General features: G+C 34.6%; 1 protein-coding gene across 2 annotated transcripts in view; it reads left to right on the top strand.

The window, feature by feature from the left end:
* LOC145256496 (uncharacterized) overlaps nucleotides 1–18,434 on the top strand; it is a 174,985-nt gene that overhangs the window by 2,081 nt on the left and 154,470 nt on the right. The window contains exons 1-2 of one of the 2 annotated variants that reach the window (XM_080115446.1): nucleotides 7,930–8,064; nucleotides 16,522–16,717. In XM_080115446.1, the coding sequence (XP_079971572.1) occupies nucleotides 16,577–16,717 (141 nt within the window). In that variant the 5' untranslated portion in view covers nucleotides 7,930–8,064; nucleotides 16,522–16,576. Of the gene's footprint in view, nucleotides 1–7,929; nucleotides 8,065–16,521; nucleotides 16,718–18,434 lie in introns of those variants that run through there. The other variant, XM_080115447.1, reaches the window with a different exon arrangement.

Raw genomic sequence — 18,434 nt, 5'->3', positions numbered from 1 at the left:
AGGCTTGCCAAATTTGGCCTTTTTTATGCTCCTGTTGAAAAAATAATCAAAAACTTTCAGTTTTTTTTCCAGCCTTAGGGTCTAATAATGTGTTTTATATAAAAATAAATAAATTTTACAAATTTTTGTCAGTCAAATAATTTACGCCGCTGAAATACACATTTGCCCTTTTCTTGTTAGTTTTAAAAAAAATTGTTTGAGACAACAACAAAAAATAGTCGCATCTTTCTTGTCTTACAATTAGATCCCAAAATTATCGTATAAAAAACAACGAACAAATCTATTAGTAAAAGTAGAGTTACGTCCCTTAGATGAAGCAGTCATGATTGCCAATTTATGAAAAATTTCGTTCACTTGAACTTTCCTCATCCCCCCCGCCACCCTTACAATTTTTTTCCTTTTCGTCTTTTTTTTTTTTAACTATTTCTGCGGCACTTCTACACTTTATCGCCGAAACTGGAGACGCCATTTTATTTCACGCACCTGCCGTTAAAATGCCAGGGGGAAATCAGTATTTTAAACTATGGCCGAAGTTATAAATAAATAACAAAAAAATTAAACTAGATAAACTTCCGGAAAGAAATATGGAAAAAAGTAAATAAAGAAAGTGAAAGAGAACGTATATCCATAATTGTTTAATTGGAAATATTCCGATTTAATTAATGAAAACGGGAAAGTTATATATAATATTTTTATTAAAAACAGAAAATGAAATGACATATTCATAATTGTTTAAACTGGGAGAGCGCCATTTGAAAACCAAAACATTTATTGTATAAAATTTTATCAAAATATAATTGTAAAAACATTTATTGAAAAGTTTGCGTAAGAAAATATAATTTTAATAAAACAATTGGTATTTATTTTTATACAATAAATGTTTTGGTTTTCAAATGGCGCTCGCCCAGTTTGAACAATTATGGGGTTTATATTACTTTACACATAGGTTCGAAAAAATGTTGTCAAAACAAATATATAACAATTAAATGTCATCAAAAACAAGATAAGTTATTTTTCTACCCAACTGGATATATTTTTAGTGTTTTTATTTAATGTAACATGTTTATTCAGCTCGAAAAAAACATACAGTGTTTACCGATGATGCATTGGAAAGTTAAAAATGGCGCCCGACTCTCTCTCGGTAACTTTGGGAAAAGGAGTTAACAATATACAACTACTGTTAAAAACCCACCGAATATATGTCAGCATATGTCACAATAACATATATTGAGCGAGTTTCTAACAGTATTTTGTATAGATTTTTATTTTTAACTCATTTCCTCAAACTTACCGTGTTTAACAGAGAATCCGGCGCCATTTTAAATTTTCCAATACATCGGTAAACACTGTTTTTCGAGCTGAATAAACATGCTACATTTAATAAAAACACTAAAAATTTATCCAGTTAGGTAGAAAGGTAACTTATCTTGCCTTTGATAACATTTATTTGTTATATATTTGTTTTTTTGACAACTTTTTCGAATCTATGTGTTTAGTAATACAAACCCCAATTATGAATATGTCATTTCATTTTATGTTTTTAATTTAATAAGAAAAATATATGTTTCATGAAAAACTTTCCCGTTTTCATTAATTAATTCGAAACATTTCCAATTAAACAATTATGGGTATATGTTCTCTTTAACTTTCTTTATTTACTTTTTTTCATAGTTCTTGCCGGAAGTTTATCTCCCTTACATTTTAATGGCAGGTGCGTGAAATAAAATGGCGTCTCCAGTTTCGGCGATAAAGTGTAGAAGTACAATTTCTGCGGATTATTATCGATTGGGTACTAAGATACCAGATTACAAAAAAAAAAAAAAATTGAAAAAAAATCGGTGCTTCTTGGGCGTTGAGTTCCATGGCGACCAGCAGAACAAAATAATAGTCGCTCCTTTAGTCAATATAAGAAAAGAAAAAAGTCGATAAAATTGACACATAAACAGTAAAAAAAAAAAAAGAAAGATATTAATAAATGTTTAGTAATGTATTTTATTTCAATATTCATAAACATTAACGTTGTCATTTAAAAAGAGTAAAAAAAAAGTTTATAAAAGTCGATAAAAGTGATTAAATTATTATTAATGTGTAGTAATGTATTTTATTTCAATATTCATAAACAGTAAAACAATGTCGATAAAAAGTTGTTACTATGGCAACTAAAACATGTCCTTTGCGGCTGCGCGGGGAGAAGTCATTGTTTTTTTAGGGTGTTCGGCAGGGAACTCTTACCGCGACCAGTACCAACAAACATTTAATAATTTCTCACTTTTACAAACATTTGTTTTTAAATTTCTTTTTAAATGACGACTTTTATCGACTTTTTTTTAATAGTATTTGCTGATGGGTATGCTGACAACAAATATCAGTTAAATTTTGCAAACCCGATGTTTATTACAAAAACGCTCTGTTTTCGCACCATTCAACAATATGTTGTTCATCCGCGCATGTAAATTAAAAATATTTGTAAAAGTGAGAAATTATCAGTAAATGATTTAGTTATTTTTTTATTTTATTTATTTATTTATTTTTTACATTAGGTCCATCTCCACAAATGTTAAGAACGGCTTTCAGAATAAACACCCTCAACCCCTCCATGTTAACAACGGATTTCGGGGGGGGGGATATTTGCAAAATTTAACTGATATTTGTTGTCAGCATATCCATCCGCAAATACTATTTTACAAAAAAGTCGTCATTTAAAAAGAAATTTAAAAACATGTTTGTAAAAGTGAGAAATTATTAATAAATGTTTAGTAACTTTTTTCTTTTAATATTCATAAAGAGTAAAACTTTTTTTCAAAATAAATTAATCATTGTTTGTAAAAGTTTCAAATAATCGTTTACTACGGCAACGTCAGTAAATAAAAAATGTTACGTGCGGGGAGGGGAGGGGTAAGGGAGCGACCATTAAATTTTTCTGCTGGTCGCCATGGAACTCAACGCCCAAGGAGTACCAAAAATCAATATTTAAAGATTTTGAAGGGGGTTCACTTTCGCATAATAATAATAAGAAGAAGAAGAAAAAGAAGGTGCAAGTCTATAAATGGGCCACAACAAATCTTTTATACAATAAAAATCTGAAAAAAATCTTTATAATGTACGTACTTGTCACTGCATGAAAATGTCATATTCCAAAAATCACGTAAATTGATCAAGTAGTTTTTTTTTTATTTAAGAAAATCAAATATTATCGGACGATTCATCGAAGAAAAAGCAACGCGCCATGTTGTTTGAGAGGTAACGCAACTAACGACCCCTGGCGGAAATATTGGTCAACAAGGGCAGTACATGCAGACCATCGAATATTTTATCAATCAAGTACTTTACTTACCGGATATCTGAGAGAACCATCAAGCCTGACCCAGAATATCTACGCATACTTGTAGAATTCCCAGCACCCCAAAATACAAAGTCGGTGGAATGTGCGATTGGAATGTTTGCAAAATTGATAAGTAGATTTTCGGGCAAAATTAAAAATCTGAAATCCACAAAAACCTTTCCGTTATCAGGCAAGGCTTTAATATCCTTCCAGACACTGAAAACTAACCTGATAAATGCCAGCCAAACTGCAATTAGCGGTGATCTAATGTTTGTCATGGAAACCGATGCATCCCACAACTCTATATCCGCTGTACTTAGTCAAGACAATCGACCAGTTGCCTTTCACTCAAGATCTTTACAAGGCAGTGAATTAAACTATGCATCAGTAGAGAAACAGGCTCTTGCCATAGTTGATGCTGTCGAGAAATGAAGACACTTCTTAATTGGTAGGCACTTCATTCTAAAAACAGACCAAAAATCTCTCTGCTTCATGTTTGATACACAAAATCATGGAAAAAAAAAAATGAAAAGATACTGCGCTGGAGAATCAATCTTGCATCTTTTAGTTTTGACATCCAGTACCAAGAGGGAAAAGAGAATGTGACAGCAGAAATTCTCACGTGAACAAGTTGTGCTACACTTACAGACAACAAACTGTTAGCATTACTTAAATCCCTATGTCACCCAGGTGTAACTAGAATGACACACTTTATTCGAAGTAGAAACTTACCATACTTCATTGAAGAAATCCATGCAGTGACAGCTAATTGCCACACATGCAACATTATCAAACCAAATTTCCACAAACCACCTAACTTAAATCTAGTCAAAGCAACTCAGCCATTTGATTGCCTAAGCATTGATTTTAAGGGACCACTACCTTCTTCATCTCAGAACAGATATTTCTAACCATTGTAGATGAATTTTCCAGGTCTGCCTTTGCTTATGCCTGCCCAAACATGGAAGCCAAAACTGTCAACAGCTGCCTATCCAATCTATTCTCTATCTTTGGCATGCCGGCGTACATACACAGCGACAGAGGATCTTCATTCCTTTCCCAAGAAACAAGAACTTTCCTGCACAATCATGGAGTTGTCACAAGTAGAACAACTCCATATAATCCGGAAGGCAATGGCCAAGTGGAAAGGCACAATGGCATTATCTGGCAGTCAATCCTTTTAGCTTTAAAAACTAAATGTCTTCCAGAGTCACGCTAGTCGTTCATTGCTGTGTACATCAACGAATGCTACAAGACATGAATGAGTATTCAAATTTAACAGACGCTCAACCACTGGGATCACCTTACCTGCTTGGCTAAGTCACCCTGGGAAAGTACTGATGAAACGGTATCCCAGGAACAACAAACACGAACCACTGGTCGATGAGGTCGAAGCAAATCCACAATATGCCCACATTACAAAATCAGATGGTAGTGACGAGTTTTCCTAAATTCGTTTTGTAACTATGCTGTACTTTCAACTTACAAATATCATAAAAAATTAATTTAATTTAGTTTAATTTGTGTCTGTCTGTGTGTCTACTGTCTATGTACATTTTCCTATGCAATAACTGTCAATTTTCATTCTACAGACTCAAATTTTGATATAAAGGGTACTGGGATTTGGGAAAATCTTGTGATCAGTTTTCGGCCAAAAATTTGGCTGTTAAGGGGTCAAAGTTCAACAATTTAACCTTTGGGAACTCTACTAAACTTCTTCGCCAATTTTGGGTCTAAACACTTGAAATTTTAGATATAGGCTCCTTGGACATGGATCTAACTTAATAAGTTTATTTGAGCCCAGAACAATAGAATTAAAGGGGTCATAATAGGAATCAAAGTTTTAAAAAATTTGACCTCTGCGGTCTCTTCCAAATTACTCAGACAATTTCTGGTCTAAACATTTGAAATTTGACATAAAGTGTATTCAGAGATAGGGCAAGCTTTTTAATCGGTTTTGGGTCGAAAAGTTTTAGTTACCAATGTATAAATGTATGTATGTATGTCTGTTTGCATGTCTGCCTAAAACTTTCGACAGAGGCGACGGCTTTTACAAGATCAGTATTGTTTTGAAGTTCGACCTTTCAGACGACAAATATCGAAAAATTGGCTAAAAACATTAATATCTTCACCTTCAACTGGGCACTTTTCTACACGGGGGGGGGGGTCGCTTTTTTTGCCGATATTTTTGAAAGTCGTCCTCTACTTTCGATTGTCTAGCCTTAATTTAAACATAAGTTACTTCCGGTTTGGCGGTGGTCATGACAGCAAAGACGTAAGAGTTTTTCCCCCATTCTTTTCCTCCTTCACAGTGCGAGTTCGAGCCTGCCTTCCTACTACCACTTTTTTTTTTTTTACTCAACATAAACATCCAAACACCAGGACCAACCTGAAATGCTAGTCTATCTTTACTCCTTTAAATCTGATTTTCTTTTGTGTGTATAGATATTCATATTAAAACCCCTCTTTCCTATTTATTTAAAAAGAAAATACAATTTTCTTATATCTTGTTTGTGGAATTGCATTCACTAGCAAACGATCTAGCTAATTTGCATATTCTTTTAAACATTCATTTTAATTAATTCTCTATTAATTGCTTCAGTTTTTTAATGGGATAATCATCTTTAGTTAAATATTACGTGTAATTATATTCATGCAGATATTCTACATGATTTATACTTGCATAATTGTTGCGAAAAAGTTTATAGTAAACACAAAATTGTTTCCATATATATTTATGTATGCGTATATATTTTTGTTAAACAAATCTATCTATCTATCATTTTTCTATATATATGTAAAAGTGAACGTGCCTCTGTGTGTGTGCGGGTGTGTGTGTGTGTGTCTGTGTACATTTCCCTACGCTATAACTCTGTCAATTTTTAGTCTACAGACTCGAAATTTGATATACAGGGTACTGAGATTTGGGAAAATCGATGTGTTCGGTTTTTGGCCAGAAATTTGGCGATTAAGGGGTCCAAGTTCAACGATTTGACCTTTGAGAACTCTACCAAACTCCTCTGACAATTTGGGTCTACGCACTTGAAATTTTAGATATAGGTTCCTTGGACATGGATCTAACTTAATAACTTGATTTGAGCCCAAAACAATAAATGTGAAGGGGTCATCATAGGGGTTAAATTAAAAAAAAATGACCGTTTCTTTTGTTTGTTTTTTTTTTTTGTTTTTTTGCTCAGCATACACCTCCAAACACCCGGGTAACGCTGGGCACCCATGCTAGTATATCTATAAAAGTGAACATGTCTGTGTGTGTGTGTGTGTGTGTGTGTGTGTGTGTGTGTGTGTACATCTCCCTACGCAATAACTCTGTCAATTTTTAGTCTACAGACTCGAAATTTGATATAAAGGGTACTGAGATTTGGAAAAATTTTTGTGATCAGTTTTCGGCCAAAAATTTCGCTGTTAAGGGGTCAAAGTTTAACGATTTGACTTTTGAGAACTCTACCAAACTCCTCCGCCAATTTTGGGTCTAAACACTTGAAATTTTAGATATAGGTTCCTTGGACATGGATCTAACTTAATAACTTGATTTGAGCCCAAAACAATAAATTTTAAGGGGTCATAATAGGGGTCAAATTAAAAAAGATTGATCGCTTTTTTTTTTTCTTTTTTTTTTTTTGCTCAACATACACATCCAAACATCCGGGCAACGCTGGGCTGAAATGCTAGTTTAAAAGAAAATTGTCCCGGTGGTATAAAAATGACCAATTTTTGTCCGGAGGGGGGGGGGTAGTCTTAGTTTCAGTCTCAGAAAAGCGGATTTTTCCGCTAGGTGGGGAGTGGAGTCTTTTTTATTTTTTTGTTTCCGCTAGGTGGCACTCTCGTCGGAGATAAGTAGATTTGTTTATGGTGCGCATGCACGTAAAAAGATGGTCGCCAAAGAATACAATGCATAATACAGTTTTTTTTATATCTCGATAACTACTTATTTCTGCAAAATTTCACTGTGGTTTTCGTATTCAGCATAGTCGAAACCTTTTAAAGTCGTCATTTTAAAGAAAATTGTGGAGGTGGATGTGGACCCAAATAAATAGTTTTTATAACTTTTTGTCTGTCAAATAATTTACGCCCCTAAACTACACATTTTTTTTTTTTTTTTTTTCTGTTTAAAAAATGACCAATCCTGAATTTAACTCAAGGGAGATAAGCTAGTTTGTCATACTGAATTGGTCGCACAACTGTTCCATATTAAAACTTACGATAAAACTCGATGATTCGATACATTTTTTTACTTGTAATTATTTTTCTACCGAATCATTTTTCGTAATTTTTTAAATTTATACTAATTTCGACATGACATGTAAGTACGTAATAATATTTTCACACGAAATGCATTGGTTTCAGTCACCAATGGACACAAGCATCCAGTCCGATACTGTTATCACGGAGCCTTGTTTTCTTCACGTTTCCATGGTGATTCTCGCCTGGACTTCTTGGTCCACACGTTCTGGAAATACAAAAAAAAAAAAAAAAATTCTAAACAAAAAATGTGTATTTTTATTATTATTTATTTATTTACTTTTAATAACAATAAAATCAAAATGTAATTTTAGTTGAACAAGGTAAAACATGTTTGGGGGTGTTAGTACTTTACAAGAATTTAAAAAAAAAAAAAAAGGAAAAAAAAAAGACTTGCACGGACATGTCTGTATTTTTTTCCCCCCCGAGTCCGTGTTTTCTATCGTTGTTGTTTTGGGAAATTGCTTTGCTTCGCACACTTTGTAAGTATAAATCTTAAGTTTAAATTTCTTTTTTCGGTGCTTTGTATAAAGAAAGGCGACAGATCGATTAAGGCTGCAGAAACAGGGGACGTAACTCAAATTGCTTATTTTCGAAAACAAATTTTAGATTAAATCTGATTTTTGCTTTGTTATTAAAAAAAAAAAAAATACATATTTTTAATATAAATTTACGAAAACAGAACTGGAAGTTATTCAAAATTTAAATAATTTAATTAAAGTACTGTTTTTGCTGTTTGCTGTTTTATTAAATTGTTTTTTTTTGTTTTGTTTTTACATATCACTTATGCATTTATTGTACTGCGATTAAGAAAGCTATTCTTAACATGGGAAGGAGGTGTTTTTTTTTTTGTTTTTTTTTAACTATTCTGTAGTTTCATCTAACAATTTAATAATAAAAAAAAATATCCCTTGTTTCACGATTAATCTCCCTTGTTTGATCTGTCGCCTTTCTTGTACAAGGACCTTTTTCTTTCTGGTGATTTTATGGGGGAAAAAAATTACAATAGTCAATTTTTTTTTCTTATAATCCGACTTAATTTAAAAAAAAAAAAAAAAGAAAGAAAATACAGATAAATCTTTGGGATGTAAGTACCCGTCCCATCACCGAATGAAAATGTCATATTCTAAAAATTATATCAATTGATCAAGTATTTGGGAGGGGGGGGGGAGTATTTTTTTTTATTTTTTTTTTTTACTTTCTTTCCATTTCAGCATTCACCTTTAAGATTGACGACTTTTGCAGATTTTCAGGTATGCTGACAACGAATATCACATTTAAATTTGGAGCAGATAAGTAGTTTTCCGGATATTAAGACCTATATTTTGCAAGGTAATCCCTTATTTTTTTTCCACTAATGGCGATGTTTATACACGTCACTACCCCTTTTTCCCGTCTCCTTATGCCCCCTCCAATTAAACTATAAACAAGAGCAAAAAAGAAGAGGGAGATTTGAATCTCCTCCCCTAAAAAAGCACGAAATATAAATAACCCCCATCCTCATCTAATATCTAATAATAAGAAACTTTTCTTGCGCAGACGGAACTCTCCACTCTCCAACGGCGAATTTCTTCTCGCAGTTTCATTTACACTTGTGCGTACGTGCGTCAAAAATGTATGCGCACTTGCACGGATAAACATGGCCACCAGCGAAAAGATAAGGGATTACATTGCATAATAAATGTCTTAATATTCGTAAAACTGCTTGTGTGCGCAAAATTAAATGTGATATTCGTTTTCAGCATATCTGGAAACCTTTAAACATCGCCATTTTAAAGGTGATGGTTAAAGTGGAAAGAAAGCGAAAATTTACCAAATATTCTGCTATTCTGAAAAATATATTTTAAAACTGGTAGACATTAATCAGAAGTGACTTTTCCAGGGCATTCATATATATCAGATCAGATCAGCTGATGAAGAATGTCAACAAAGACGGACGGAACTTGATTTTAACCAATTGTCATGTAATTGTTCTCTTTTTTTCTTTTTTGTATATTGTAGATTAACACTCGCAGCTAAGCCCCCAACTATACCTCCAAATAAAAATAAAATTATGTTCTTGGCCTTCGGGCCAAGACCAAAGTGTAGTATCTGTTCCGGCAGATACTGCAAGCAAAGACCATATGTGGGGGAAACCCTACATATAAGACCTTGGTCAATGTAGGGGCAACCCTTCATACCAATTGTCACTATCCAGCTCCCCTACTCCCCGGGGAGTTGGTCCCCATTTCCCCTTCACTCCTCACTTTAAAAATCGGCCTTGTGCCTAATTTGCTCAGTGGGGGAGCAAATAAATACCTCAAAGTGTAGTATCTGTTCTTCAGATGCTGCATTTCAATTTCTTGTTCTCTCTCTCAGTGGAGGAGAAATCCTTCACGACTTTTTTTTATTTTTGTTCCTTTTCTCCATGTTAAAAAACGCTCCTGGTGTCTAACTCTGTCCCGTGGGGAGGCATTGTAAATAGGAACCGTAACACCTTGAAAAACTTGATAAAAAGAATTTTACAAAAACCAATTATTTTAGAATAGAGAGGGGAGTAGTTTCGTATATTAATTTAATGTAAATTGATCTCCCATTTCCTTATCATTCTAGCGTTTTAATTAACTCCAGCATTTTTTGGGGGGGAGGGGGGTACCTACTTTTTATGAAATTACTTGCAGTTTTACTACCTTGCACGTCGGGCATGGGGTTGTAGCGACCACTATATATGGCCGGAACAAATCTTCAGCAGAGACATTCTCATAGCAATCACCGTTTTCAACATGCATGCATATGAAGTGCGCGCGGGCTTACAACGTCGTAATTTGCCCATCTGCACATTTGTGATAAAGGAACTACGTTATGCTTCGCATGCAGTGATGCAACAAACAGTTTGGAATGTTCTAGAACATAGCTATATAAGCTTTTGCACATGTAAATCAAATCAGTCCAAGTAAACATCATCGCTGCCCAACTTCGTCCTTGTCGGACGTTAAATCACAAACATGACTTTGCACGCGTCATGCACCTAAATCGTCAGCATGGAAAGTTACCACATCGAATGAGAATTAATTCTTTTCAACAAGTTATTTCGAACTGCTGTTTGCATACGTAATGAACATATGTCACTTAAGCAATTAATGATTTTCTTTTCCCTCCAGAAAATAACCACGTGTGCTCCTTTGTTCATGGAAATCAGTAACAATAAACTTTTTGCCTTTTCTACAAGACATCTATTAGCAAAGAGTGTCTAATGGACTCTTGTTGCAAAAAACCTTAATGTTGGAATGATTTGAATTAATGTTTTATTCATGTGCATCAACCACTAGTCTCTCCCTCTTAGATAAAGTCCAAAAAAAGTTGTCGATCTAATCGGTCCCACTTTATCAACTAAGCTCTAGCTCCTGTCTCATTGTCACACTGTTGCATCACCGTTCCTGTTTTACAAATATTTTAATGGAATGTTCTGATGAACTTGCTTCACTTGTATCCCCTCGACGTACATATCCTCGACAAACCTGCTTAGCAATAAGATCTCATCCTTTCACTGTTGTTGTCCCTAAATGCCAGAAAGCTTTCTATTCTAATAGTTTCTTCCCTCGAACAGCTAGACTTTGAAATTCCCTTCCTGCTGCCTGCTTCCATGGTCGTACTGATATGCAGAAGTTTAAATGTAACATAAACAAATATCTTGTTAATCTTTCCTAGACATGGCCTCAAATAGTAACCCCTTACGTCCAAATGGTGATATGCTTTGTAAGGGGTGAACATAAGTAAAAAAAAAAAAAAAAATTGATCCCCAAATCTAAATTCTAACACAATGGTTGTTTTTTTTTGTTCGTTTGTTTATTTTCTTTTGGCTTTCGTACAGTTCAATATTCCCTTGCAAATGAATTATTTTCATTTTAAGAGATTTCCGTCCATGGCAAGGGAATAGTTGAGAAAGCTACGAAGATTAACGACTACATTACAGCACAGGAGTAGCAGAGGGTGTTAATCTACAATAATACATAATTTAATATCGACATTGGTAAGTTTGTAGATAAGGACCCTGTGTTAATCAATCTTTCCCCTCCCCACCAAGTGCAATACCTAATGTTAAAATTTCACAATAATTGGAGATATCTGAATTTTCACAAAAGTGTAGGAGACGGATTTGCAATAAACATAAGCAAGAGCGAATTCTCAAGGCTAGACAGTTTGAAATACATTTCCTTCCTCATGTGTCGAATCAGAAGCCAACTCTCTGTCACATGACCAAGTTTATAAAACGTTAAACCAGCAACACACTCTCTCTTTTTCTTTCGAGATCTTAAATGAACAACACCTGCATGTGGAAAGGATCTGTCACCCCCAACTTCTCTCTTGAGACACACACAAGAAATTACCCAGTATACGGGGCTCAGGTTTCGACTATGATGTGAAAACAACAAGCCGCCATGGCTATCTTCACTCTTGAAATTGGTAATTGTATCAGAATTGGGAATTTAGTATGGAATCTGTAATTGTATCAGAATCAGGAAAAGTATTGGAATTGTCACATTACTACTGAGAATGTTGCACCAAGGAATATGAAAATTAGACCTTCAGAAGAAGGAATAACATATAAAAAATCCTCAAATTTCCACCAAAATTTTACCAAAAGACTCACTAATCTTTTGCCTCCAGTTCATACATGGACGCATGCTCTGACTACCAAGTTCAACACTGAACACGTTTCTCTTTCAACAGGTCTGTTTAATCATTGTCTCTACCCACAAATTCTTTCTACAACAAACCTGTTTCCTTATTCTTACTAACAAAGATAACCAATACAGCAGTTTTTAAATGTTAGAATGAGACTTCTTTTCATGTCTTCATACCTACAAAGGGCTTCCACTACGTTTGCATAATACCAAATTAACATAAATATAGATGTATCACAACCCTTTATGTCTAGCAGCTGTGTTCTAAAATTCATAATGATCGGTTAATTAGTTTACGAGTGACTCCTTCGTATAAAAATGTATAAACATTTTGTTATCCCTCTGTCTCAGGATACAACAGAGTTCAGCGTGTTAGATTAGTTCGTTGCCAAATTGCAGCGTTTACTATGAGTGTGCAAGCCTCTGAATCAGCAAGAAGACCTGTCTAAAACTATAGGGATGTGTTCAAATGAGACATGAGGACAGGTGGCATCGATCCAACAAGCTGGGCACCCGTCGCTGAAGAAAAGCTGTAAAGGCATGCTCTAAAAGGAGTGGAGAGAGGAGAAGACACGAACAGCGGAGGGCTGCAACAAGACTCTTGCAACCAGAAAACACTTACAGATCTCTGCACATTGCAAAATAGGTGTGTGCATCTACGTCTATGAACATTAGATCAAAAAAAGGTCAAATCTGGCACTAAAGGTAACATGATTTTGAAGTCGCTACCAAAATACATCTTTAGATAACAATAAATGAAAAAAAGGGGGAAAGCAACAAAGGTGTAATAAAAAGCAGCAAATAATAATGAGAATCAGAAACACGTGTAAGACATACTACATAAACGTAAGTGACTTAACCCAGGGTCCAAAAAAGCCTCCAACCTTATAGGTCACGCACTATCAACCAAATATCAACTCCTGTACCATCGCCGCAATGTTGCGTCCCTTGTTTTACAAGTACTTTAATGGAATTTGCTCTGTTGAGCTCCTAGTGCCTACTCAACATAAGTACTCCCCCGACTAACATGACACACAGCAAAATCCCACCCCTTCACTATTGAAGTTCCTAAGTGTCAGAAAGCCCTCTTCCCTCAAACTGCTAGACTTTGGAATTCCTTCTTGATTTTCTGCTTTCCTGACTGTATTAAAATGCAGAAATTTAAATGTAATGTCAACAGACATCTCGCTGCTGAACTCTCTACATAGTATCCCTGTGGTTATGGTGTCAAATATTAGCCCCTTACGTCCAAGTGGCATTATGCCTTATTTGGGGGTGAATAAGAATAAAAAGAAAAAAAAATTCAATACAAGGTGTTTTTTTTTTTTAGAGGCCGCGAACTTTAAAGTAACAACTCTGTTTTCTTCATTGCAGACTTGACAGCTATCGGTTATTTTGAGTTTAGCTTGGTTTGGCAATTCATCATGAAGAGGTTGACACCTGAATATGGTTTGCAAATTACAAAGGATACAATAAATTTAACTGAGAGAAACATTTGATGAATGAATAATTTCATGAGATCGACCTCATTCATGCAATTAAAACCTCATGAGATTATTTTCTTTGGGGATATGTAGAATCCCATATCGATGTTGATAAATCAGATACAGTAGACCACCTATAACATTTGACACGTTATTGTGGAAATGTAATCTAATTTAATGCATAGAGTTGTGAAAAGTGGACATCTGGATTATGCAATGTACATGTGAGATGCAGGAGCCATATGCCTTACATTATATTTACATTATAAAATTATATTTAAACTAGCAGTTCAGCTCGGCTTTGCTTGGGCCCTATGTACTTTTCATAACTTTATGTATATATATATATATCGTTCGACTGGTAGTAATCGTGACACCCTGCACTGAAGAATCCCGAAAGGATGAAACACTAGTGTCTGTAGGTATTTAATTATCATAGTAAAAAAAAAATAATTATGACAGCCCCTTTAAGAAATACTTTTCTTATCGTTGAGCACTTTCAGTTGAATTAAAAAGTCGGTCAATTTAGCTCTTATGCGTAGATCATCGTATAACGATTTGATCACTGTCTGTCTGACGTAATGAACATTTAAATTAAAATGTTTAAAATTCAACGCTATTTCACACGATTAATGGTAGCCGAATGGATACGGCCTCCGCTAATCGAGCCAGAGATGTCGCGGAGTTTGAATCGTTCGACTGGTAGTAATCGTGACACCCTGCACTGAAGAATCCCGAAAGGATGAAACACTAGTGTCTGTAGGTATTTAATTATTATAGTAAAAAAAATAATTATATATATATATATATATATATATATTACATATTAAAAAGTTTAACTAATATCCAGGTAACCTACATCTAAAATTTCAAGTGTTTAGAGCCAAAATTGTTGGAGGACGTTTGGTAGAGTTTGCAAAGATCAATTCTTTCAAATTTTCGCCCCAAAACTGATTAAAAAGCTCACTGCATGTCTTTTTTTTTTTTTTTTTTTTTTTTTTTACATAGGCGTCACCACTTATCAAGGCCGATAGGCCACTCAAGGATAAGGGTTAAAGAGTGTACAGCAGTCAAAAGTCAAAAGGACAATATAGTAATCGATAGTAATGAAAGTTCGGTAAATTTGTTAACTTAAGTGGAACGGCTCATCAGAAACTTGTTCATGTTGGACTTGAAGACAACCATATTATAGACAGCTAGAAAGCAGGAAAACGAAAGACAATTCCACAGGCGTGCAGTTCTAAGAAAGAAGCTTTGATCATGGAATCTATGTTTAGGTTTAGGCACAGATAAAGAGTGGGAGGAATTATTGATACTGTTTTCAGCTAGACGAGTGTTTCTTGTGAAAGTTTCGGGGGGGGGGTACCATAGATTGAAGCTCAGTCGAACACTTTCCATGAAAATAATGATAAAGCAGAGACAAACTCGCTACATCTCTTCTGTGAGATAGAGGTTGCAGCGAAGAGAAAAGGACATCTCCCACGAGGCCACAAAGTCTATTTTGAATCCTATCAAGGCAGGACAAGTCTTTTCTAGCAGCTCCTGCCCAGATGTGGCAACAGTACTCCATACTTGGACGTATCTGGCTCTTATATAGATAGAGAATTGCATCAGCAGTGAGATATCTACTGGATTGATAGAAGGATCCGACCATTTTTCCAGCAGCCTTGGCAACAGATTTGATGTACATGGTCCATTTAAGATCAGGAGTAAAGGTCAAGCCCAGAAGCCTGTCAAAACTTGAGGCCTCCCCAAGACGAGAGCCATTCATTTTAATTGATGCCAGATGGGGATCAGAACGTTGATGATGTAAAGATAGAAGTTTGGTTTTAGATGCATTAAATGTAACCAGCCACTCCTTTCCCCATTGTACAACATGATCAAGATCAGAGGAGAGAGAATCGGAGAGAACTTGGTTATTTACTGTCTTAAATGTGCTACCATAGATGGTGGTGTCGTCAGCAAAAATGTCTACGAATGATGTAAGGATGTGATTTGGAAGATCATTAATGTAGATCAGGAAAAGAGTTGGGCCCAGGATGGACACGTGAGGGTCTCCAGCATTAATACTGTGAGCTTCTGATTTTTACCCATCAACTACTACTCTTATGAACCTATCAGAGAGAAATGATTTAATGAATACCTTTTATGTAAAATTTCAAGTGTTTAGACCCAGAATTTACTGAATAGTTTGCTAGAGACCGCAAAGATAAAATCTTTTGAACTTTGACTCCCTTGGCAGCCAAATTTTCGGCCAAAAACCGATTAATAGGCTTGCCCTATGTCTGATTACACTTTATGTAAAATTTCAAATGTTTAGACCAAAAATTGGCTGAGAAGTCAATTTTTAAAAAAAACTTTGACCCCAATTTTGACCATTTAACATTAAAAATTAATCTTTGGAATAAACCACAGTGGGGAGGGGGAGGGGTTCAGGAGAGTGCATATATACTCTATAATAATTAAGAGGTGTTTTTTATTCTTACGATTTTGCGAACTTTAAAAGATTTTCATTTCATCTTATCAACATTTTTCATTCACCATATCTTTTTTTATTCCAAGGAGGAAAAAAAAAACCCCCAAAAGCTCTATTTTTTTTTTTTTTTTTTCGAGGAACACATATCTATCTCCGATGAGTTATTTGAGAAATTTCCACTATTCAACGAAACACATGTAAGACATACTACATAAATATATGAATAAAATACGAGGGAAATAAATACACCCGGTTTTGGAATGATTACTAACGATATATCGTAAACCTATCTTGTAAATTTTTCTTACTTTTCAGGAATTGTAAAAAGAAAAATATCTTATGGTCTAAATCTAATTGAGAAGTAAGAAAGATGGCCGACCCAAGTAAACTAGTGACATCTAGTGAGAGTGACGATTACTACGACTATCATTATCAACACGGAGGACTAAGAGGAATGGGCGGAAGTACCATATTTGATGAAAGACTAAATGATTTGGCAGGAAATCTAAAGGTGAGACCAGTTTTGTTTTTATATCAATTCTAGAAAAATCTTTCTCACAAATTCTTTTAATAATTTTTATTGATATTACTCGTCAAAGAACATTGGGTCAAAAAAAGGGTCAAATCTGACACTAAAGGCAACATGATTTTGAAGTCGCTACCACCATATATCTTTAGGTAACAATAAATGAAAAAAAAAACACGAAGAAAACAACAAAGCAGTAATAAAAAGGAGCAAATAATAATGAGACTCAGAAAAAATTAAATCAAATTTTATTATCAAGAAGAAATTAAAGGGGTTGCTTTTACTTCCCAAAGAACGGTTAACAAAGTTAGCCAAAGTAACCATTTAAACAAAGAAACACGTAAAATACATAAAAAGGAAGTCTTTATATAAGAGACAATTCTTTGAATGAATAATCGTTCTCAGCAATACAAAAAAATGGAGAAAAATGGAAAAAAAAAAAATGGTAACTAGTCTCACTTTTCTATTCATTTCATATTATCTGAGAATTAGTGTTGAGACAGTTAATCGGAATCGGAAAAATTAGAACTTTTTGGGGTATTGGAATCGGAAAAATTGTGTCTATTTTCCGATTCCAAAAACGATTCCTTTAATTATCTTTTTTTTTAAATGTTATTTAAAACAAAATCTTCCACTGCTAGTACTAATGATAAAATAATAAATATTTATTGATTTTAAACAACCAGAAAAACTAAAATCTACAGATCATCCTCCCCTACAAGTGTGTTTTATGTTTGAGAAAATATATGTACATTTAACATGTGTTTTTAAGATAATCAAAAAAAATCAACGTTAGTTAAATATTTAGAGATGTATAAAGAATTGGAATCGGTAATTGTATCAGAATTGGGAATTTAGTATGGAATCTGTAATTGTATTAGAATCAGGAAAAGTATTGGAATTGTCACATTACTACTGAGAATGTCGCACCAAAGAATATGAAAATTAGACCTTCAGAAGAAATGGGATAACATATAAAAAATCCTCAAATTTCCACCATGTTCTTTCTGAGAATGGCTGACACATCTGTTGAAATCATTCCGGTAAATAAGGTTTTCAAACAGTTTTTGTAGATGTGATCGATAAAATATTAGATGTGGACTAAAATTCTGATAAATAAAGGCTGTGAAGAAGGTGGGCTCCCTCTACCATGCTAGAAAATTACTCACACTCGACAGTATCCTATATCTCTACAAAGCCACTATTCGCCTATGCATGAAGTATTGTTGCCACATCTGGGCTAGTTTAGATCTGGAAGACCTTGCCAAAGCTGCTGAAAAGAAGGTGGGCTCCCTCTATTGTGTCAGAAAATAACTCGCACTAGAGAGTATCCTATATCTTTACAAAGCCACAATTCGCCAATGAATGAATCATTGTTGCTACATCTGAGCTGGTGGATCTGCCACTAGCCTCTCATAGACAAAGTTCAACAAAGAGTCTCAAATCTAATAGGTCCCACACTATCGGCAAAGCTCCAACTTCTGTCCCATCACCACAATGTTACACTCCTGTGCCTGTTTTACTAGTATGCTCGAGGGAACTCATAACACTTGTGACCCCACGATGCATATGCTCTCGACTAACTCGACAAGCAGCAAAATTCCATCCCTTCACAGTTGAGGTTCCTAGATACTGGAAAGCCTTTTACTCTAATAATTTCATTATTTGGATGGTTAGACTTTGGAATTCCTTCCCTATTTCT

Source organism: Euprymna scolopes, chromosome 32 (genome assembly GCF_053919585.1).
Source record: "Euprymna scolopes isolate OS-2025 chromosome 32, ASM5391958v1, whole genome shotgun sequence".
In the NCBI taxonomy this organism is placed as follows: Eukaryota; Metazoa; Mollusca; class Cephalopoda; order Sepiida; family Sepiolidae; genus Euprymna; species Euprymna scolopes.
This window is presented reverse-complemented; position numbering and strand designations above follow the sequence as displayed.